At 40.5% G+C, this 24835-nt stretch overlaps 1 protein-coding gene across 1 annotated transcript; it reads left to right on the top strand.

Moving 5' to 3' along the window:
- Positions 1–820: 820 nt before the first annotated feature.
- C7 (complement C7) lies at positions 821–23340 on the top strand. Its single transcript, XM_076362464.1, has 18 exons — positions 821–1078; positions 1372–1427; positions 2198–2273; positions 3221–3362; positions 4182–4323; positions 5155–5293; positions 5935–6069; positions 7261–7504; positions 8162–8275; positions 8699–8865; positions 9870–10098; positions 10672–10843; positions 11215–11302; positions 12687–12819; positions 13818–14009; positions 15657–15753; positions 19844–20028; positions 21968–23340. The coding sequence occupies exons 1-18, from the start codon at positions 1073–1075 to the stop codon at positions 22153–22155; spliced, it is 2505 nt and encodes an 834-aa protein (XP_076218579.1). The 5' UTR covers positions 821–1072; the 3' UTR covers positions 22156–23340.
- Positions 23341–24835: the final 1495 nt, after the last annotated feature.

The following is a 24835-nucleotide window of genomic DNA, read 5'->3' on the forward strand; positions in this document are numbered from 1 at the left end:
AGGAGTGGACGCAGGCATCCCTCACATGGATGGAGTAATGTGGCCCGAGATCTAGGCATCTTCTTAAGGAAAGCAGACCATGCCAAAAGAGTGCAGGGTTTAAAAGTCACCACGCAGTGATGCTTTGACATGAAGCATTTAGTTTTGTGAGGACTGTGTTAAACTGTTCAAAATAGATGTAGTATCTGAGATGTAGTATATGAAGAGTTTTCAGATAGAGGAGCTGCTTTTCCATGAGGGCTTCATCCAGGCTCCACTAGGATAAATTAATGTAAATTTCCCCAGCAGCTGCATTTTCTTGTTGTTACTGGAATGGATCATCACTGGAAAGTGAAAAAAGTCAAAAGAAAAAATAAGAGGGCATGGCAGGGTGAGGAAAGAGCTCTTACTTCTGTAAGACCATCCCCACAAAAAGCCAGCCGTTGATGTGTCATTGAAACTAGGGGCTGTGTATGATCTCAGGAAGTCTTTCACAGGCAGGACCTTGCCAGAATTGGCCAAAACTTGCATTCAGATCCATAAGCTGATTTTCAGTGTGAGAACTCATACACAAGAATCAGCATGACTGTAGAAGTGGAGACTGAAGGTTCGTGATCAAAATTAAACCTTAGCAATACCAGCTTAATTCTAGAGCAGCTCTTCCTACTGAAGCTGGGGACTCAGCTGTGGTGTAGTGTATGTGACACCAGGACTGGCCTGGGATCTCTGAAAAGCCTCGTTCAGAGGAAGTAAACTGTGAGAGAGAAGATAAGGAAAAGACGATCGTTCTTCCAGTAAACACTCTTCACAACTTTGTGCCAGCCCCAGTCAGTACATCCAAGCCTTGATTTATATGTCTTAAAAACACTGAGCAGCTCCCAAAGCAGGCTGTGTCCCTGGAGAGGACTAGATGGATTAAGATTAAAGTTCCTCAGCAATATTCAGCCTTTTTAGGGAAAGAAAAGCAGAATAGCAAGGCAGAGTGAGAAGAGATGTACAGTAGCAGACAGACTGACTGACTCCTTTGGCTGCTGAATGGAGTGGAAGTGCATTTTCCCTGGTAATTGCTGGATATCTGAGTATTTCATCTAACATGAAGGTAAGACAATTGTTTACTTAACTTGTACTGATGAAGTGAATATGGCAAGTGCAATGAAATATTAATTTATATGGAGAAATACTTAGCTGAAAATGTAATTGGGCAGTATTGCAAGAAAGAAGAAAACTAAAAAACAACAGCTTGTACAACAAAGCTGAAGAAAATCAGTGTGACGCTCTGCTTTATTTCTTAAGCTGACTAGTGTAAAGATCACAGAAAGTTAGAAAAGCTCCATGAACTAACGGAAAAAGCAGAAAAGCAAAGTAAGTTTGCTTTTGCTCCTCTTTTTTCAGGTGCTGGGGATTTTTCTGTTGCTGGAAGTTTCAGGCTTCTTTTCCATTTTTTCCAGGTGAATATTTCTTTAGTGAATTACATGCTGAAGATTAAGTATGTATAATTTAACAGACAACTTCTGGTGCATGACATGGGGCAGGGCTTAAAGGGGTCTTCAGATATATTTCCTGGGAAATATATTCCTGATCCTGTTTGCTGTCAGCACTGCCACTGCCATCAGTGGTGACAAGAGTGAGGCATTACGGTGTCCCTTACCTCTGCCCAGAGGAGTCAGCTGCCTTTTGGAAAAAGAGCACACAGCAGTGGTGTGAGCCAAAGCAACACACATCTGTGAACGGCAGCACAGCTTACCCCAAGCCAGCCCCGATCCCGAGGGCAGGTAGCACCCTCAATGCCTCCCATTGGCAAACTGGCTGTTTGAGAGCTGCCGTGGGCAGGTCTGCTGCACGCCGTGGCACACACAACCCCTGGCAGCTCCCTGTGGATCTCCAGATGTGGTCTGGCCTCTCTCTGCTTTGCAATGTGAAGCTGGTCTTTGAAGCTTGTATTATGGTTGCACAAAGTCCTTGCTGATCTTCAGGCTAGGTGAATGTATCCAGTTCCTTCTTTTCAGTGACCAGAAAGCCCAGGCTGGGGCTGATTTCATTCTTACATATGAAAAGCAGATCCAAGTAGTTATAGACAGAGCCTGATCATACCCCTAGTTGTTATTGAAGGCCTGCTTTGCTAGTTAGGAAAGTTTTGCACTAATGTAATGGATGAAAATCCCTGATGATTTTCCTCTCTCTTTTTTTTTTTTTAATGCAAAAAATACTACTGGAGCAGCCCTTCCCCTCCAGTCCATTGCCACTGGAATTCTTTTGGCCCTTGGTCCGAGTGCGATGGCTGTACTCAAAAACAGGTATAGACGGACACACCTTTTCTGTACTCATGACTTCAAAAGCATATGCTTTTTTCCCAGTAATTAAGGAGCTATTGTATCTTTAAAACCCCGAATCAGGTGTCAGACAAAAGCCCCAGCAGAACGAGAAGGTTGAAGAACAAAGAACTCAGAAGGGAAATCCTTCAGTCTGTCCCCAATATGTTCCTTTTCAAAGCTATGATACTTATGTGGTAAAATAATTTGTGCACTTTTTATTTTGGTGATAGTTCCAAAAAGCTCAACTGAACTGTTCGGTAAACTGAGATGTTCCTCTGCTGATGCTGGTTTGTACCAATTCTGTTGATTTTTCACTAGTCAAATCATGTCTCAAGGAAAAAAAAAATTGTTTGCAAGGTATTATCCTCAATGAAAACAAGTTGATGATTTTTACAGTGCAACTCTACTGATGTGCAAGACACTTGCTTTTGATTTTCCTTCTCATTTACTTTGATGTGGCATCAATTAGGGAGGGATTAGTCAAAATTAAAGATGTGCCATGAGACTGTACTTATTCTTTTTAGAAGTAAAAAGTAGCCCACCTGATGGTAGATTTTATCATCCTTAATGACATTGTTTACTTTGAAGAACTTTAGCAAATTCATATCGGGCATGATTGGTCCTATTAAAAATGTAAAACAAAACTGAAATTTGTCAGCAGCTTTCTCTTGGTTTCAGTTACATATTAGATTTTTGAACAAACCAGCCAAGCTTATGCATCAGTCTAAAGACCTTATAGATAAAATAGTTGTCTTTCTATTAACTTGAGAGTTTGTTACCATATTGTGGTATACCAAGTGTGGTTCTCAGAAAAAATAGTCAATGTCTCATTTCCTTACAGGAGTAGAGTGGTAGCATTGTCTTGACACTAGTAAACTATTCCTGCTTTGCATTTGGATTTTCTAAGATCTCCCTTGATTTGCATTCAGATTCGGAGGCGGACGGTAGCAGTTTATGGCCAGTATGGGGGAAACCCCTGCTCTGGGGATGCCTTTGAAACAAGATCATGCACCCCCACAAGGGGATGCCCAACAGAGGATGGCTGTGGTGATCGGTTCAGGTGTTTCTCAGGTACAATCCAAGATAATTTTCACCATTTTCTGGTCATAAAGTTAAGACAATAACCTTGTTATCCTTGAACTTAAGTAAATGGGCAATGGCTTTGCAGAACCCTTGGCCTAGAGATAAATTTGATTTAGGAGGATGCTTCCTTTTTTCCAGTCTCCTCTACACAAGTTTTTAATTTAATCTGGAGCATTGCAGAGCTTTGCAGATAGTATGCTGTAGCCCTGGTAGCCTCTCTAAGTCATTCTGCCTTACTAATTTGCCCCAGAGTACGGGTTTTTTTCATTATGAGAAGGTAATTAAGGAATGCAACCTTAGATGTGATTGTTTGAAGCTGTTCTAGGCTATATCCAAACATCTCGGAAATCACCTGGGTCATGGAAACTAATGCTCCCTAAACCAGTCCTCATATCCAAGCAGCTTCCATTATCTTCACAAAAAAGCACATTATCTCAGTAGGTAGACATTTATCACAGAGGAACATGTTAAACATGTTTTGGTGCTACCAGAGAGGTAATCACAGTTAATCACAAGTGATAGGGTCAAAGGATGAAAGCTCAGGAAATAAATCTAGAAGCCAACTGTTTTATTAATATATCATAAGCCTTGAATGGCTGTGGTTCCCTCAAGTGTACTATACACTATTGCTTTATGTCTACATTTACTGTTGTTTCACAAGCCCTCCTGGGCACAGACTGTTCATCATGGCAGTGAACAAGCTAATTAATGTAGTAGATAAGTGGGACTTTTGCTTTGATTTTAGGTGAATTATTTTTAAACGAACAAACACTTCTCCTTTCCCCATGCATTTTTGTTCTGATTTAGGTCAGTGCATTAGCAGATCTCTTGTGTGCAATGGAGATCAGGATTGTGAGGAAGATGGTACAGATGAAGATCGATGTGAAGAGAAGATGACCGTATGCGATACTGATAAAACACCTCTGAATTCAGAACTTACAGGAACAGGGTAATGTTCTGTGCCAGGCTCAGTAGTACTGGTGCCAAATGCATTTACATTTTTGTTGTAGTTACAAGCTCTGGCTGTATAGATAGGCTTCCTGGGCCTATGGCAAAACGTCCCATATGCAAAAGTGTTCAGTACAATGATGGAGGCATCATGCCAGTGGCTCAGTGCAGCCAGGAAGTACAGGCTCTTTGATCTGAAGCACAGAATAAAGCTTTTTATCTTTCATTCCTGCTATTGAAAAACATCTTTTAAGATATGAAATGAAATGTCAACCAATAACACATGATCATCAGCATGGAAAAAATGAGCCAGCAATGCTCGTTCTTTTTCTTCATTGCTGTTGCATTTAGTACTGTGGATCCATATGGATTTCTGTTCCCATCTGCAACCTAGCGAAATAATTACCTTAAGTTTCTTTGGCGTAGTTGTGTCACTTGCTGTGCGATATAATTCAGATATAATACAAAAAACATTTTGGAATGGATGCCCTGTTGTTTCTGTGTTTCATTAATTGCTGGAACAATAAAACTTAATAAAATCAGTTGCGATAGATATGAATGTCTTAACGTTAAGAGATATTGATATGTGTTTATTTTTGTTGACAAATCAAGAGCAACATTTTGCTTTCCATATTGTAACATGCTACGCACACTGCAGTTCTGCAGGTATAGAAGTCTATCAGTCAATATTCCTTTTTTTTGGGGTAAATCAGCTTATGATCTTAATCTGCAGATATAGCATTCAGTTATAATGGCTCTGTAATTTTTGCATCCTGTAAAATAATTCGCTACCTCTCTGTCTTAATGATCTTTCATGTTTTTCTTCTCATAGCTTTGATGCCATTACTGGTGAGACTAGGGGAAGAGTCATTCATACAGAAAGCTTTGGAGGACAATGCAGAAAGGTCTTTAGCGGCGATAGGAGAGAATACTACAGGCTGAGTGAAAGCGTTCTTGCTTATACTTTCCAGGTATGTTTCCATTAAGCACAGCTTTATCTTTAGAGCCATGACTAAAACTGGGAGAATGATGCAAAGCTTGTAGGATCTTTTGGGAGGTAGGTTTCCCTAAATGCTGCTGAATGACACCTGTTCCCTCTCTGCAGTCGCTTATTATTTTGAAATATAAACTGGTGTATATCTTGCTAAAATGAAAGGAAAAAAAATTGTAATTCCTTGGATGAGATTTCTAATTCTCTCACAGTTAGACTGAATGTAAATCCACCTCCTTAGCACAAGTAGTCGCCTGAATCGCCCTAAGAAATGTTACGTGCACAAGGCTTTGGGTGCTTTGTGGAGATCTTCCAGAGATATGGTTTGTTTGAAGTCGCTGTCTCAGAGATTTGGTTTGTCTCACGTTTGTCAAAAGCATGCCAAGCAATCCTTAATGTACTTTACTTCATAACTTAAATACTTAATATACAAATATATATATTAAAAAAATAATGCTTTTCCAATAGCGTTCAGTACTTTTTATGAAATCTGAAATGGATTCAGCCTGAAAAACACATTGGATTTTTTGCATCAGGAAGGACTTGCTCTACTCTGTAAGTTATCATTTTTAGCATCCTTCATGAAGCTCTTTATACAGAGTTCTATCTTTCATCTTCTAGGTTAAAATTCAGAATGATTTCAGTTATGAGTTTTTCAACAGCAGCTGGTCTTATATGAAACACACAGAGAGGTATGAAAAATCAAACAGTGCACGCAGGAATTCAGAGAATAAAATTCTGCAACGCAGTCAAAAGGTATGTAAAAGTTGTCACTGTGGCTTAGTATTTTGCATAAATATTTTTGTAATTTTTTTAATGTGCTTTAATAGTGAGATGCAAATATTTATTTTATCCAGATATTTTTGGCACAAAATGCATGACAGAAAAAATCCCATAAAACCTTTACAAAGAGATCACTGGTTTGGTTATCAATTAAGAAGGGTTGGCTGCTGTTTTTACTTTCTCCATTTAACCTCTTTATTAGTGATTTATTTATTTACTAGCTGTTTTCCTTCCTATTTGAGGAAGAAAAACATTGTCTTCTTCTCATAACTGATTAATCTTTTCCGTTTTCTTCTAATGATTTACTGCTTTTTTTTTTTTTCCTATTATCTCTGTCAGTATCTTGGAGCAAAAAAATTGAAATAATTCTGTGATTAAAGTTAATTTATTTTATAATACATTTTCCACTAGTAGAACTCCATTAAGAGAGAGATTTGGTGTCTTAAACAGTCAGGAGGTCACAGTGCCTATGCCTTTGACTTATTTAAAAAGGAGCATTAGATAAATAATTTAAGAGTAACTCTCAATTATGAAGTATAACCTCTATCTTATAGCAAATAAAATCTAGTAACAAATGTATACATTTTATGGCCCCCAAGATGACAGAGGACAAGCTCATTTTACCACACTAACAATGACATGTTTTGAGACTTAGCATAACAAAGTTCAAAAGAAACTTTGAGAGGCTGAGGTGAACAATATTGTATAGGCATATATGATTTTATAATTCAGGAGCATCCTCAAAATGGTTAGAGCCCCTTACAAAAAAAAGGCTCCTCTAGACAAAACGGGGTGCAAAGAAGACCTCTCTATTGCCTCTGATTTGCTTTCAGACAAGGTTTGTTAACCTGCTACTGCCAGGCTTCTGGTGTTGGAAACCACCATTATCTTTGAAGAGTGGTATTTTCCTTCCTTATTTGTCCTTATGCTAGCTTTCAGGTACACAGGAGGAAAAGAAAGATGTTGCAGCAATTATAAATAAAGGTCCAAAAGATATTTCCTAACTTCAGGGTATTCTTTTTGCATTCACTGAGTTGCTTAGACATATCTAACAGCTCTGTAAACCTGTTGGTTAATAGCCAATATAATGTGCGTGTCATCTGGCTAGTAGGAATTACCCTGATAGTGACAGGGAGCATGACTGACGTCTTTTCCTTCCCCCAGAGTAAGCAGCTGATGGTTATTGAGAACAGTGTGGAAGTTGCTCAGTTTATTAACAACCGCCCAGACTTTCTCACTCTTGCGGAGCCCTTCTGGAAGGAACTGGCCAACCTTCCAGTTGTCTACGAGTACAACATCTACCGAAGACTTATTGAACATTTTGGGACTCATTTCTTACACTCTGGATCTCTAGGAGGACATTACAAACTTATTTTTTATATGGATACTGACAAAATAAAAGCAGAAGGTAGAGTACTAGAGTATTTGTTACAAGAAACAAAGTGAATAAACAAGAATAAAAATTTATTTGCATGGTATCCCAGCTAATATCTAAAATCAAGTAAGAGACTTCTGCTAGTCACCACATTCTCTTCACAGGCAAAAGAAAGAAGATTAGAAAAAGTGCCCAAACCACAACATTTAATTCTAGATCCACATCTGTGACCTGCAGTGCTCTGGGTAGCAAAGATTTGATAGTTGGTTCAAGACCTCATCAGGCTAAAATTGAATTCTAGTGCCAATCTAAATCTCAAATAATGTTAAAGCTTAAAAGTTACTTGGAGATGAAGGTTGGGTAAAACTGTGTAAAGCAGAATAAATTACAAACAGAGCAAACACCAGAGTGACACGTATGATGGTACTCAATGTTGAACAGTGCTGTAGAATTAGGAACTGCTGAGAAAAGAAAGGAAAGAAACAATAAACTTTTCCCAGATACACCTCCCATATGTCAGCCTCCATCTGTAGGCTTTAGCCACACGTGGACCTTCCCACAGGACGTGCTAGTTTGTTGCCTTCTAATTTAGGCATAATACTTCATGACATCTCAAGTCAATGGAAAACTTGGAAATGAATCCAACACACTTTCTGTGTACAGTATTGTTAATGGATCGATTATCTGCAGGTATGAGCATAACAGACATGTATGAGTGTACCACATCAGGCTGGAACGCATTCATTGTGAAAAAGAAGAAAGTAGAGTGCTCCAAACTGGATAAACTGCTACAGACTTCTTCAGGTAAAATGTTCAACAGTGGCTTGTACAGTTGTCATGTCTCCATCCTTCATCTCCTCCTAAATAGCTGTCAAAATGAGGAGGAAGTGTTGATAGCTTTGTTGAACTCCATCTTAACATGCTGAACCCAGACACCAAATGCCTGATTTAAAAGGTTCTCCAACACTCATCAATCATTGCTAATGCTTTCCCAGTAACTAGTATTTTTCTGGACACCCTAAGTCAGGGCTGCCAAGACACCTGCAAAACCAGATACTTCTTATATATTATTGATGTAAGAGCTCTTGATCCAGGCACAGGTGATTGATCTGCACTAATGAGTCCTTTCACTACTTGCTAGCATAGTTTCTGCATGCATTGTTTCTATTTCCATTTGTAAACATAGCAATGCTGGTATTTTCTGTATTTCCCACCCTGAATCTACAGGAAGCAGTGGTAATAAGATTAAAGGAGACTCCTACGTAGAAGGAGGAAGCCTAGATACTGTTGCTGGCCTTAGTTTTCTAGAGCTGAATAATCCTGCTGGGAACAGTCAGAGATACTCCTCTTGGGCCAGATCAGTGACAGACTATCCCAGAGTAATTAAACAAAAGGTAAGGCTATTTTCCTGAAGCAGAGATGAGCAGATGGGATCACTGCAAGGGGAGAAATGATTAAGCTATAGCTGGTGATTAATCAGGCTGTAGTCTGCAATCATTTTGTTTTCAGATCACTTTATAAAAAAGAAAAATTCACAGGAAGAAAATGCCATGAAGCTAACGTAATCAGCTGCATCATGAATCTAAGTCCTTTGGCAGGTCAATACCTACAATCTTACCAGCCTTCAGTGACTTTAGTGGAGCTCTGCTTAAGAATAGAGGGTCACCCTAGCATTGGAGAAAGCCCAGATTTGAGATAGCCCCTTTCCTGAAATGCATATTGGCGGATCTGTGTGGCTTCCACTCGGCTTGCCAACTTCTGTGTATCACTTTTATCCGTCCTCCTTCTGTCTGCATCCAGAAGTTTAGCATAAGTGGAGATTCTGGAAGCCAGACACTTCAAAGCTGGCCGTGGCCATATTTACTGCTACCTTGTCTAAGTCACTTTTGGGAAATGCCCACATACTGAAGAATGGTATAAATCTAAACGATTTCTGCCAGGAAGTGTTCAATTAAATGTAAAAGCACAGAATATAATAAAATAGGTAATAGAAATGCAAAAATGCTTATTGTTACCTTCAATCATTGCTCAATGATATTCCATAATGGGTTTTTTAAATGTCCAGCTTTTTAGGCTGCGAATAGCTGGATGAGAATTCAGGTTACTGTACATTGGTGGTCTGTGTTACACTTTTATCTCAACTGCAATCTCATAGGTCAGATATGTTTAAACATGACTAATCTACCACTAGCTTTAAGAGATGCTGTTAAGCAGAGCTGACTTTTCAGAAGGCGGCTAATATTAAATACTAACATAAGATTTTAGCTAGCTAGCTAGCAAATTAGCTAGCGTCTGTCAACTCCCATGTGCAGGAGCTTACCTCACAAATTATTTTGCTTATAAACTCTTATGTCCCAATTATAACTATTTAATATAAGTGTTTCTCTCCTCTGTGTAGCTAACACCATTATATGAGCTGGTAAAGGAAGTGCCCTGCTCCTCAGTCAAAAGGCATTACCTAAAACAAGCCATTGAAGAATATATGGCTGAGAATGATCCCTGCAAATGTCAGCCTTGCCAGAATGGTGGTGAGGCAGCTGTGGAAGGAACTCAGTGTGTATGTTACTGCAAGCCTTACACCTTTGGAGCGGCTTGTGAGCTGGGAAGTCTCGTGCAAGATCAGCCAGGTCAGCGCTCTTTAAACTTGTGAGAGTTTGGAAGTGGCAAAGTGTGCTCTTCTGCTTCCAGAGTCTGTTTGTCCCACTGCACAACCTGAATGAGTGGCTGATGTGCAGTGGCTACTTTGGGTCAGATATCACTGCAGACATGCAGCGCGGGGAGGGTCATGCTGAGCCTGAGTCTTTGCTTAACACGTCCAAACAGTACTTAACAAAGAACTGTTTTTATTATTATTGTTAAATGCAGCAGACAATACTAACCACTCAAAATGTAACCTTCTGTAAATAAGTATATATACTAAATGAATGAGTATCAATAACTTCAAAAATTTTTGCTTTCTAATTTTGTAATTACTTGTAGCTTATAGCTATTTTTATGTTCTCTGAGACTCTGACAACATATAGACACCATGGAATTATACTTATGTAAAAAGCAAGTTTGGGAAAGGTGAAAGGTTAGATCATTGCCATCTGGAATTCTCTGTAAGGGCACAGTTTGGACCATCACTAGCTTTGAACAGCCTGTGCCTTTAAACCACCTACAGAGTGGTTTAATGTGCAATATTCCCAAATGTTGCGTAGGTATTGTTGATGGACACTGGAGCTGCTGGTCTTCCTGGAGTTCTTGTTCAGGGGGAAGAAAATCAAGGAGTCGAACTTGCAACCACCCCTCCCCACGTGGTGGTGGGAAGGCCTGCATAGGAGAGCAGCGTGAAAGCAGACCATGCGAAGATGAAGAGTTGCAGCATTTTCGGTAAGCAGAAAAAAACATTGGGAGCATGACTACAGGAAAATTTAAAAATTTATTTCAGAAGGGTGCATAAGCTATTGAATTCAGGGAGAAGATCACTTACTGAGCTTTCATATTTAAGTTGAAACAAAATGAAATTCAGAAGCTGTGAATCTGATACAAGATAAGAGTAGAAAATGGGGTAAAAGCCAGTAAACTTGACACCATTCTATTTAGCACTCTCTCAGAGAGGCTGGCAGTGCCTGATTTAAGTATAATTGTGATGTAAATAGGATGCATAATAGTCTTGAAAATGGGCTTCACTGAGAAGTGTAGAATTTTGAAAGGAAGGGAGACTAAATTCAAACTAAATCATACTTTTGTTTGCTTCATAGCTTGATTGAACCACACTGTTTTGATTTATCCATAACTCCTACAGAATTCTGTTCACCTCCTCCTCTCTTGGAAAATGGATTTGTTCAAGTAAGTTATTTCTATTACTCTATTATTTGTCTTATCCCTACCTGCAGTGTCTCTATTACAGTTAATACAGATATTCACTTGCAAAATTGTATTTATCTTGGTAAGCTTAGTATCAGAGCTACTGTATAGCAGCTCTCTCAGCAGCTCTCCCTGGCTGAAGTTTACGTGACATTAGCCAAGAATTCTTACTAAAAATAAAAGAAAACCAAAAAAGCCCCACCTCCAAAACCAGAACAAAATCTTTGCTTTTCTGGACCATGGTACCTACAGAGAAAAGTAATCTACTTGTCTTTTACCCTATACACATATTAAAATTTTTCTGAGCCACATGAATTACATATTAAAGCACAGCAAACTAGAGAAAAAACAGCACAGAAAGTAAACTGTCCAAGGTCATCCAGCAAGTCCATAGCAAAATTATAAACAGATTTTAGGAATCTTCACTCTACACCCTGTAACTCACCATTGTACTTTCTTGTTCCCTGGTGAAACTATGATCTGGCAAGGTATTTGGCTGACTGTAACTTGCGCCTATTTAACAAGGGAGACAATTCTTCCCTTGGAGGAATGGATTATTCCTTCTCCTTGTTATAAGGTTGTCTAGAATCTTTTTGCTCAACAAATAGATATAAGGATTGGTTCAAAATCCGTTAGTTGTCTCGGCACAACTGCAACCCGGGGAAAGATCCAAAATTTTGTGCTCCCTCTTTTGCTAGTGATTTTTTTGGGGTAATGAATAGTTGTCTCCTATATTGATATTTTGGGTTCACAAACTAAAGGTAAAATCCTGCAATTTGTGGAGTAGTCTCAATTTTTCATAAGATCTCTCCTTAGAAGAGAGTGGGATATAAAATGAGGAAAGACCTGTGTCTTCAAGTACCGCTCTTTTGAGTGACCATATCACATTAACCTTTAGCAAGCTGATAACATGCCATCCTAAGAATTAGTAAAGCCATATGCTCTCCACTGATCCCCCCAGAAGGCTGTTCAAGAGCTTATGTTTGCCCTGTAATGCTTGATAACAGCCATATTTGCAGTCAGTTTATACATTGGCAGGAGAGCGCTGTTCCATCACTGACGTACCACTGCCAGACCCCTGTCACAGGGTACCGCCAACTCTAACTCTCCCTTTGCTAAGTTAAGATAGCCCAAATATTCTGTATTCTACCAACTTATTTGCAGCATCATCTCCATTTTGATCACATTTACTGACTATTGATAACCACAGTTGGCCCCAGTATTCCAGACACTCTCACCAGTGCATTGTAGAGTGACATTAATACTTCTCGCTGTCCTCAGCTACTGCATCCCAGAATCAAAGTTCAATGCTGCTGGTAGTTCTTAGATTGTATATCCAAAATTTCACCTGTTCCTTTTCTTTCAGAATGCTGAAAACTCATACCCTGTTGGGAAAAGCATTGTTTATGCTTGCAGACATGGATATTCTCTTGTTGGTGATCCTGTTGCTAAGTGTGGCAGTAATTTACAGTGGCAAGTTGGAGACAGATATTGCCAGGGTATGTCTAACTGATTCTTGTTTTGAAATACAACTCCTGAATTCCAGTGAAACATCTCTGAACATCTGCTTTCAACAACAATGGGGGAAAAATACACACCTGCGTTTCCCAGTTCCCTAGACATAATCAGGTCTAAATTGACTTCTATTTTTAATCCAGATATTGTAATACTGAAATAGAGAAACATGCCCATCAAGTCTGGTTTTAAGGAAGGCTGGAAGTGAGGGAGACTAAATTCCAGTCCAGGAATTACTTCCTGTGGAAACAAACTTTGTGGCTTAATTCAGTCCTGTGGCTATATGCAAGAACCGTGGGAATGAGTCTATGTCTAAAGCCAACTGACGAAAAGGTCCAGTGGGCAGCACTGGGCAACCACAAAGTTCTCAAATAACCTCCTTGTCATAAGAACACAACTTTACATCTTGGATGATCTCCCCACTTTGCTCTTTTCCTCTAACCTGGTCGGTAACCATTAGGGTTTCTTTTTTTCCCTGCACATTTTATTTGTATGTCAACTTTGAGTGTGATCATATAGACTTGGGAATTTTCAGAGCTGCAGTTCAACACCATCCTTTCCTCCTTCCAACTAGGACTGACTGCCCACAAATGCTGGTCCACACTGTTTAAATGCCATCTCTGTGTATCAGCACATGGTCTCCCAGGATCCTGTATGTATGACCTCTCTCTACTAGGATGTTACTCTCTAGTATGAAACCTCAACAGAAGCATGGGTCCTAAGAACAAAGAAGCCCTCTTCAAGCTAGGGCTGGACCTGCAGGCTGTAGGAGAAGATATTGTGACTCTGTCCTTGGTATTGCACATGTATGGCTGTTGTGATGAGCTAATATCCTGTGCTAACGTGATTGATATGTTTCTACAGGAAAATCAGCTAATCTTACCATTCAACTTGTTAAGGAATTTAGGAGAAGATAAAATATGTGACTGCTTTCTGCAATCCACTGATTCACTGTGGCTATCTCAAATGCTTCAATCCTTAGAAACTGCTTGTCTCCTGCCTGTCCTGGAGGGGGGTTTGCAAGGAGAGCCATGGAAACCTGTGTATGAGATCGGTGAGAGAATAACTCTGTCTTGTCCACACGGCATGCATTTAGAAGGAGCACACTCCATTTTGTGTGAGCCCAGTCTCAAGTGGTCTCCTGACATGAAGACTATCCAGTGCAAGAGACCAGGTAAGCCATTGCAGTGCTCCAAGTGCAGTGAGGGAGTTTCTTTCCTGGACATACTATGGCTTATGCAGGTAAGATATAGACAGAGCTATAGGTGAGATATAGTGATAGAGAAGCCATACTTATATCATATGCAGGAAGCACAGAAAACGTGAGCGTGTGCTTTCTGTAGGCTGTTCAAACAAGATGCCTTAAGACATTTGTTGTGAGGTTTCCTTATGGCTTTTTGCTTCCCATTCCCCTATTGCTATCAAGTATTGTCACTAACAATATTTTAAGAGATTGCCTGGGATGTGTGCTACCTATTCTGCCACCCAAGTATACTTCACTTTCCACCCATGCCGTGTAACACCACCACCGTGTGAGCTGCACCTTAAAGATATGGCTTTTCTATCTGGAAGCTGTTCAGTGCACCACAGCCTCTCATGGCAGAGAAGGACAGGGCTGGATCACTCCTTTTGCTCATCTGACAGTCACACAGCTGATACGAAATAAATCTCCAGGGACTGGAAGCAATGGGAAAATGCTGCTTCAAGTTCATGGTAACAGCTGTTTAGGCTCTGGGTTGATACTGGCAGGCACTGGCAGAGAAGGAAATGGGCTATAGCATACAGCAGCTCTAAGTCATCTTTTCCAGCTGTGGAAGGCAGATGAGGCTTTCTCTTGAGCACTCCTATAATACAGCACTGGGGATGGAGACAATGCGGTGATTTTTGGTGGAAATTTCCCCTCTGCAGGAAGACAGCGTTATGCCTGCTGTCTGTATTGCAATGCACTGCAACTCTTCTTTTTTTTGCTTCTCTGGCAATTTCTGCCTGTCTATTTTGCCTTTTTTTTTTTTTTTTTTTTTTTTTTTTTTTTTTTTTTAAAAAGGCAACAATGTTCAGGGGTATTAAAGTTTCATGTTAAAGTGGAAACCTACAGACATGTAATCTGAAACACAAATCAGGGTAAAGCTTTCTCAGAAAGTGTGTCCGTATGGATTTAGCAAAGTCTTGCCATTACTTGCTACAGAAATCTCCAGAGGAACGTTTAGCAAAGGCCTATTTCATTTTCAAGCTTGGAATACAACTCAGCACTCAAAGAACAGGACATGTGCAATGATGAAAATTCCCCAAGAATCACTATTGCTTTTATTTTTAAAGTTAGTGCAGATTGAGGACTAATGGTGGAACTTGTAGTTTTCATTACCATCAGTGTATAAAGATATTCAGGTTCACATTTCTACATAGGACTTCAGAGCCTTAGCTTTTCTAGGGACAACAGTGAAGCCAGTAACTCTGAAACCTAATGATAAAGCTGTTGCCAGCTATAATTCAGCACTGCTAAGCTTAGCAGAAACAAACAGCTGCTGCAGAAATGAGATGAATGTTTAAGCTTGAACATAGTACCTATCTCATTCCATCTGACTCATGACCTGTGGAAAAATTACTGAACAGTAACTTTGCAAAGTGTATCATATCTTTTTAATAGTGTTGATTCCTTCCATGCAGTAGATACTTTTAATGAACATGCAGGATGTGACTTTATGTCATGGTTGTACACTTCAGTGCCTTTTAAGCTCAACTGATAGGATAATTTCAGAGTAGACCTTTAACAGCCCTTGTTTTTCTGACCCTTAATAGCACTGTCTGTGTTCTTCTACTTCAGTGGTCAGTGTGAAACCAGAAGTGACAGAGCCTAAATGTCAGCCATGGGAGAAAGTACATCAGTTTCAATGTGTGTGCAAAATGCCTTATGAGTGTGGGTAAGTTCAGGCTGAATTTGGCAATGACTTTCTCACTTTACTCAAAACCAATTAAATTTCTTAAGTCTTCAGTCCATGACAGATGAGAAAGCTTTACTCATATGAGAAGGAGGCTTTGTACTCTGTTTGCTTTACAGCTCAATCAGTGTCCTGTTCATCACTTACCTGCCTTGTCAGAGCTGTCAGTGGGTTTTAGCAGTGATGGAATTTGGTTGGATGACAGAAGGTGAAGGCATAATTTCAGCTCCACTTGATCTGTGAAATAGATGGAAAAAGATAAAATGGTATTATGAAGATTTAGAAAATTGAGGAAAAGTTAGAACAGAGGCCCTTGGGACATAAACCATCAAAGCAATAAGCTACTGAAATAAAGCAGATTTCTTTTCCCTGCTGAGAGACTGGAGAGTTATGAAAGGCACAATAATCTAATCTCCCATTTACACAGCAGTTTGCATAGACCAGTCACGTCACTTTTCCTGAACTCATAACTTGCAGACCACAGTTTACTGTTTCCTGTTTGATCTAATCCTATATTCTGCAGTAAGCAATGCAGGAGAAATGTAAGGAAATGAGTAACTCTCTCAGTTCTTTGCTAAACATGGAGGTAACAGAAGCAAAACAGAGGAGCAACAAGAAGACACCTGAGACCACCTGGCGCTGATGGCCAGATGTGCCAAAGAGCTCAGCACTCCAACGTCTGGGCTCATTTGCATAGACTGGATGAAGTCTCCTATAAAGTCATCACAGTGGGTGTGAGCTCTGGATATGAAATCTGTCCAGTTTTATGTCACAGCAGGAGCTGAGCCATTTCAAAACTCTAGGATAACAGACCAAATTTGTCTTATCCTTGTGTAGTAGGAGGAAGAAATTTTGAAGTTGTCTCAAGTGATTTCAAGGTAGCAGAACTTCTCAGTGGGGGACATATACTTTCCATCAGCCACATAGTTTAAGAGTGCCCTGCATGGTGACTCTGGTTCTAAGCCAAAATTAGCACACTTTGAACACCTCAAAATTAAAATTGGTGAGCTTAGTTCAGGTTTTGTAGATCCACTGGGCACTTCCCTAGGGTCTAAGGCCATTGTCTTGCATGCGAAGATAAGTGCCAGGTTTGTAATAACTCTGCTAAGACTCTATTCCTATCCTTAAACACTTAAATATTTTAAATAATCTGGTCCTACTCTTTGTGTCTCAACACTCATTAAAGTGAGGCAAGTACTATGAACCCCTCCTCCGGTTCATGGGTGTGTTGAGATTAGTTACATAGAAGATGAGGGGAGTCCACAATGCTAGGAAAGGCCTTGGGCAGAGTCACAATAACCTTGGAAGTTAAATGAATTACATTAAGTTATGCATTCAGGCTTCAGTTATAATTAATCTACTACATGCCTGTTTCTATTTTTTATAAGTATGTTCAAAATGGCAGGAAGATAGGTAACAGTCATTTCTGTTACCTGATGCCATCTTTTCACTCTGTCTTGAAATAACACGTCTAATAATAGAAGGATAAATCATCAGCTGTCAAAGCAGGCTAACCTGCCAGCCTGTTAAGGCTGTAGGAGTAAGGCATGTAGGCAGATCTTGGTCCTTCCTCAGAGAGCAGAATTAACTTGGCTTGCTTTGCTGTGGCAGCGACTTTCAGCAGCATCCTCTGCTCAGAAGAAAGCTGGGAACAAGAGTTCATGTGGGAATTCAGGAACACCATGGTTTCAGACCCATCTTATATCCTTTCAGTTTCCAAGAGACTAGCAGCCGAGACTTCCCGGGACAGCACAAGAACCCCACAACAGGCTGGTGAGGGGTAACTTGTCCCTCATGACGTGGTGCCTTAGGCTACATCTATCTTCATCAGCTAGAGCAAGGGAATGATCCTGGGCACCAGAGCTGGTAAATTGCTTGAGCAGCTCCTGGTAGAGCTTTGGCAAGGGCCAGCTCCTGGATAATTCCCAGGCACAGCGCAGGACTTACTAGGGTCAGGGACCATTCCAGTCCCCATATTTTGGGGGCAAAGAGAGTTTAACCAAATGGACACCAGCTATTCTGTGTGAGTTGGCCCCAGTGAAAGGAAGGGGTCAGAGCACAGTTAATGTGTTACTACAGATGAAACCTCAGCCTCCAGTAGCTAAAGACTATCTCCACAGTGAAACATGAGATTTGATAATTTTTAAGTACTATCCCCTCTTTTTTCCTCCAAATTTATTTACGTAGCATCTATGTCTCTCCTAAGAGTTCTTGGCCTCTGTTACATTAAAACTTATGGTCTTGAATATAGTTTTAAGAAGTTAAAATCATTTCCAGCATGCTGAATTTTTCACTTTTTAGTTTCACCAAAAGTTGCCTGCCTCTCATTGTAGGTGAAAGGGAGAGAAGGTATTTGCTGACTTACACGTGTTATTTCATTTCTCACAATACGTACTTGAGTAAAAGCTTGTTCTTATCCAAGCCTTCTTATTCAGGTAAAAGATATTGAACTTCTCACATTCACTTTACACAAGGATTCTTCCTTGCCTCTAATAATTTTTATTGCACTGCTGTGATGCTCCCAGCCGTGTAATAGCCTTTCTCAGCAATGAATGCAAATTATTAATTTCTCTTACGAGTACAGATTCTCCATCCTTTTTCTTACGCATCTGAACATGTTGATTTCCACTGGCTTTCTCCCAGCTGACCCAGTTATAGCAAGTATGTGAAGTACTCTCAAGCCAGTTTGAGAGATTATACTGTAGCGAGAGATTGGCAACAGGGACCATGAACTCCCTGGGTTCAACCTTCGGCAGCTGGTTAAATCAGCCTCCCTCCCCTCCTTTGGGTGTTGCTAAAGTGGTGCAAAGCAGACAGATTAGTGCACTTGTGTCTGGCCTTAATCTATCTGGCTAAATTAAGCTGCCTTGTATACAAGATTTTGACTTTAAGACTCAGATATTGGCATCTATCACTCAGGCAAATAAAGAAGGCCTCTGAAAAATTTAAACATAATGAACAACTTAATTACAGATTAGATGCTTTCCCTGGATCACACTTTGTTCTTCCAAATTTAAGCCTCTGTGGGAGTGTTTGTGAGCTCAAAAGGAGGACCTGTGCTCAAAATAAGCCTTTGGAGCTGTATTTCAAAGCTCTCCATCCCCTGGGAGCACTCTCTTGTACTCTGCGCAGCACCTTACCTGTGGCTGTAAAGTGTATCCAGGAGGGCACAGGCATGCCCTGCTCCATAGAGGCACTTTTTTTGTTCACTCCACACAGATGCCACTGATTACATTGAGAACAAGTGGAGAAGCTTGGGGTTTGAGATTAACATCTAGAAATAACGGAAGGGCTTTTTCCTCCCCTCCTACACTTACAGCATAAAATACAAATGATAACAACTTCCTGGAACTGTCCCCAAAATAAATACTGTTTAAGGTTGTCCAAGAATTGTTATTACCACTTGTACAAGCTAATTTTTGTGGGTGCTAAAACAATATCTGAATGTCAAGAAATAAGCAAGCAAATTCCCTGGATAAATAGAGCAGGCTTTTAATAAAATTTCTGTGGAGATGTATGTGTATTTCCAGAAATATCTTTGGTCTCTGTTGTTGGATCATAACATTTTATTTAGTAAAAGCTGAAGCTTTTAAAGGACAGCAGAGAAAAGTTCTTTAAGTATATTCTAATGTCTTATAATTAAGAAATACTTATAAAATATTTTAGTATATGTGCATGTGTGTATATATCATTATATGTATATGAAATGTTTTCTGTGTGTGTACTTAGGTGCATGCATGTGTAATATATTAGAGAATAATTGAGATCTGAACTCTTTTTAACTAGTCTCGCTCTCACTGCTACTGAGGTCAATGGCAAATACCCAGTAATATCCCTGTCCTTCAGAGGGGGCAGATCCTGGCTCTGCTGAGGTGCAGCATCCTGTGGAAAAGGAAAGAGTCTGAATTATTCATGTCTATGTCTCAAGTTCCCTTGGTGCACTCTTAGGATGTCCTTCAATGAACAGGGAAATTGGAACTGGACCCCGAATGTTTTCCACTCCTTCAGCTCTTTTTAAGAGGTACCAAGATAAAACACATTTAAATAGCACGATCCCCGCTTTTCTTTTCAGTCCTTCCCTGGACACCTGTGCTACAGATCAAAGAACCAAGAGAAACACACCTTTAACTGTTTGCAAGATGCATGCCTTGGAGTGCATGGGCAGAAAATATTCTCTTACTAATGCAGAAAACTGCAAGATACCTCAGGCAGCTGAAAAATCATGTGGATCATGCCGTTCATGGGAAAAATGTGATGGTAAGAGATGCTTCACAATTGTAAGCAAAATTGTTTATATGACCAAAATGAAATCTTTATCCTCAGTTATGCATTAGCTGTAGGTCTGTCCTGGTATGGTATTTCCAGACCCTCCCAGAAGCACCAGGCACTGCTAAGTGGGTTCAAACCATCAGCCCGGTGTTTGGTGTCCAAACATGGCAGGAAGCTCCAACCATGGAAAAGAAAACCTTGCAGGATATCGTAACAAGATGCACTGTCTAAAGGAAAAGCTTATTCCTAGTCCCCATTAAGTGGGTTACCCTGTTGGTCCTCTGGAATTTTTGGGTGAAACCCTTGCCCTACTCTTTTTTCACTGTTTCCACCTGGTTTGAATTCCTTAACACAGTAATTGTGGGAGTCCTTTCTGCCCACAGGAATAGCTAATCCTTTCCTGAAATTTGCTGAGCAGTCTCCCCAGCAGTATCTTGTGGCAAGGAATTGAATGTCTTATTCTATACTATCTAGGAAAGCCACTTACTTTTGTTTGTACTTCACTGCCTATCCCCAGTTTCTCACATTATGATCAAAGGTGAATGTCTTTTCCTTCAGAGGAAATACTCCCAGTCTTTTGCAATCTGTCTGCAGTGGAAGTTTTCAAATTCCCTGATCTAATTTCCCTGAGTGTCCTACATGTATTTCATGGAGGGTTGCCAGAAATGGGAAGATAAAGAATTAAATTGAGTTTTTAGAAGTGCCCCACATAGAGGCAGAGTTATTGTCATATTCTGAAAATAAAAAAGATTACTTGATAGGATTTCATCTGTTTTGTCTAATAGGGTTGAACAGACAAAAATAGTAACAAAAAAAGATAATTAAAACTGGCTGGAGCTTCAGCAGAGACAAACACAGGCAAAAAAATTAAACATACAACACCAAAACAAAGACACAGTTATGAAAAATAAATCTCAGATGGGACCTTCTTCTTATCTGATTATTTAGCTGTTGTCACTGACACAACTACTCACATTTATTTGTAGGGGTAGATCCTTTGATCTTAGTGAAACAGCCTGTACGTAAATAAAGATACCAGTTGTAAGTGTCTGTATGATCAGTTTGCTACTGTCCAAGGACAGATCTCTCATCTTGCATGTTATCTGGACTCTGGAGAAGTAGATACATGAACCGATTCAAGCAGTAACAGCAGAGAAGTGTTTGAGAGCAATATCTCGGGCACCTTGAGCAAGCTTTTCCCACAAGCACAATCAGCCTCTTCAAGCAGAGGAAGCCCCAGCAATGCACCACTCGTTTCCACTTCTAGTTTTTCCACTGAACCTGAATAACAGCTAATGTTACTTCTGCTTAGGAAAAGAATCATAGAATGGTTTGGGTTGGAAGGGACCTTTAAAGGCCATCTAGTCCAAACCCCCTGCCGTGGGCAGGGACATCTTCAACTAAATCAGGTTGCTCAGAGCCCCGTCCAACCTGACCTGGAATGTTTCCAGGGATGGGGCATCCACCACCTCTCTGGGCAACCTGGGCCAGTGTTTCACCACCCTCAGCGTAAGAAATTTCTTCCTTATATCTAGTCTGAACCTGCCCTCTTTTAGTTCAAAACAATTACCCCTTGACCTATTGCTGCAGGCCCTATTAAAAAGTCTGTCCCCATCTTTCTTATAAGCCCCCTTTAAATACTGATAGACTGCAATAAGGTCTCCCCAGAGCCTTCTCTTCTCCAGGCTGAACAACCCCAGCTCTCTCAGCCTCTCCTCGTAGAAGAGGTGCTCCAGCCCTCTGATCATTTTTGTGGCTCTCCTCTGGACCTGCTCCAACAGGTCCGTGTCTTTCTTGCACTGAACACCCTCCGGAAAATTGCTGTCAATCCTACATTTTTGCTGGAAACGACAGTTTTTTTGGTTTTAGTCTGGTTTTGTTGAGTTGGATGCCATCCTGAGTGTTTTTCCTCTGTGCTTTTGCTTAGCGCAATCAAACAGCTGTGTTTGTGACGAAGATGAGCCATGCGAGGAGGGAGGCATCCAGATCTGTGCTGAAGTGAGTGGCTCTGCTGCCCGTCGGACCATGACCGAGTGTGAGGCTGGGCGGCTCAAATGCCAGGGGGAGACTGTCACCCTTGTCAGCATACATCCCTGCAACGTACAGACCAAATAAGATACGTTATGGTTCATTTTGTTTATTGCCATGGGATATATCAAAATGTGTCAACTCTTGGGCAAGACCTACGTTGAAACTTGCTCTACCAAATGTAAGCTCTGCTGTGAAGTCCACCGCAGCTGATGACACTGTGTGCAACAGCTCTGGTTGGCTCTGAATCAGGGCCCGAGGCTCTTTGTTAGGCAGAGCTGCAACCACCGTTACCGCTCATGACAGGGCTCTTGCTTAGACCCTGGACTTAGCACTGGCAAGTTTACTTCACATTTCCATCAGAATTAAAAAATGTTGCTGAAGTGCAATTTCCAAAGTAGCATTTATAGTGATGGATTACAGTGTCTAACATTGTAAATACATTTTACTTAAAGGCACACAAACATATGTGTGCACTGATTACATTTAGATTGCAGAAAAAAAGGATAGGTTTTACAAAGTAAGATGCATGATTCTTCTCTTCTAATAAATTAACTTCTTCCTACTGTACTTTATTCAGTTGAGCAAACAGTATGCACAGCATTGAGCCTGTCCTTGAGCCTGAAGCTTTTAAAGGTCAAAGCAATGTGCATTAACAGTAAAGTCAGCTTAAAGTAATGAGAAGACTTCCTATGCTCGCAGCTTCTCGTACACACAACTGCTTCATGAAAAATCACCATTTTGCATTGTCATAACTATCATAATGATCTATATTTGTAAGCACAGTTAACTCCGTTGCATTTGTCACATGCATTTATGTTTGTGCCAAGACCAGTTTGCTTACAGACCATTGCACGTAGAGGCCTTCCACCACAGCAAAACTTTCTCAAAGGCAGCTATTAAGGAAAGTGTATGTTCACAGAAATGGAGACACTCTGCATATGGTCCCCCTGGAGATACGTTTGGACAATCTCCTAAGACTGTTCCTAAATAAATGGAATCTCTTACACTCTTTCCTTACAAAGCTAAGCATGCTGTCTAGTCAGGTCAGATGACATCTTTGCTTACATATGGTGTACCTTGCAAGTCAGTTCAGGTACCTGTCCTGGGCAGTCCAATCCCTCCTGACTATTCTCGGATGCAAATAAGGACAAAGGGCTGGATAGCAAGTAGGTGATCAAGCAAGTGCAGTACTATCAGCAGGAAGCCTGTATGCTTTTTAAGCGACAGATTTTATTTCTTACTATTAATAAATACCTACCAGATAAAACATCTCTCTTGGTTTTCATGTTTGTACTTGTAGCTTCCCAACTCTCTTGTCCACAATTTCTAGCCTTTTTCTTGGGGCAGCTGGCACAACACATGATTGGACCATGAGCCCAATGGGTAGCAATAGCTTCCACAGCTGCTGGAGGCAAGAGAAAATCACCTGGAAATTTCCTGATAGATAGCACAGAAATAATAGTGACTTGGTGATTCATGTCTTCAAACATAGGGAAATGTAGAAAACCAGCACAGGGCCTCAAGAAATGCTGAGAATTCCTGCTTAAGAAACAGGTCCAAAAAACAGTAAGGTTGCCTGATAACCATCTCGATACATCAGCAGGAACAGATCTCCACGTCCATAAAATAAATTAGTCTGAGATAAGACAGACAAAATATTAATGAAGGCTGCATTTCAAATGCTTCATCCAGTCCCTTACATCTCACTGTTTATCTGACCCATCTAAATCTTTGCAAGGATCCTTTTTCTCTCCTTCTTCTTTCTAATTACCCACTCCATCTTTTCCCCTCCTACTTCTCAGCCCAGCCCAGATGGCGTAGCCACCTCATAGACCCTTTCCCTCCCAGCTGCCTGCCCGCAGGTGTCCAGCGAGGGTCTGCTCCCCTTCGTGCTGTGACACTGCAGTCCTTTACCTGCCTGACTTCTGCCACATACTGTTTTCAGTCTTGTATTTGCCCAGGTCAGAAAGCACTTCAGTTCCATCATCCCTCCTGAAAACCTGAGGACATGATGCTTTTTTTTTTAAAAAAAAAGCAACCAGTTGACTGTCTAATGCTGCTTGGGAGGGAGGAAGAAGTAAGGTGAGTAGGTAGAAGTTTTCTTCAAAGCAATACAACTATTTAATGAATGAAAACCAGGTTCATGTAGGACCAGTGGCTGGGAGGATGATCTGTCCAATTGTTCATTCATTCCTATGGTGTGCACATTTGCTGGCCACACTTTGTCCCTTTCAGAACAGAAGTATCCCCAGTCACTGTGGTCCACCTCTTCACCATACTGTTGTTAAACTAACAAGCAACTGCAGGACATTTTCTCTTGGTAAGAAAGCAAAGTCAGATGAATTAGCATCAGATGAGAAGAACAAAGAGGGGACCATGGTTCCATGGAGTCAATTAGCTTAGCAAAATTAGCTGGCAGAGAGTGGTAAACCCCTTTGTTTTACCTGAGCATTGGGTGAGCATTTGCCCCATCACCATGCATTAGGATATTTGGGAGGAATTTGATATTAGATGACCTGAGCTTTGGGCAGCTGAACTGTGAAGAGCAGAAATAGAGAGCTGCAGGACATTTCTGTGGCAGACAACAGGCTTTTACAGGAACTGGGCTCTTTTAAGTTACTGAGACCATCACTCTGCCTTGCTTTCACATTTCCCAGTCTATGACACTAGATCCAATGAGACCTGCAATGCATACATGTCCCAAGAAGGAGCATCTTAATGTTAATGTTCACGCAGTATCATAAATATTATCGATGAGACGAGA

Source organism: Aptenodytes patagonicus, chromosome Z, assembly GCF_965638725.1.
Source record: "Aptenodytes patagonicus chromosome Z, bAptPat1.pri.cur, whole genome shotgun sequence".
Taxonomy (NCBI): Eukaryota; Metazoa; Chordata; class Aves; order Sphenisciformes; family Spheniscidae; genus Aptenodytes; species Aptenodytes patagonicus.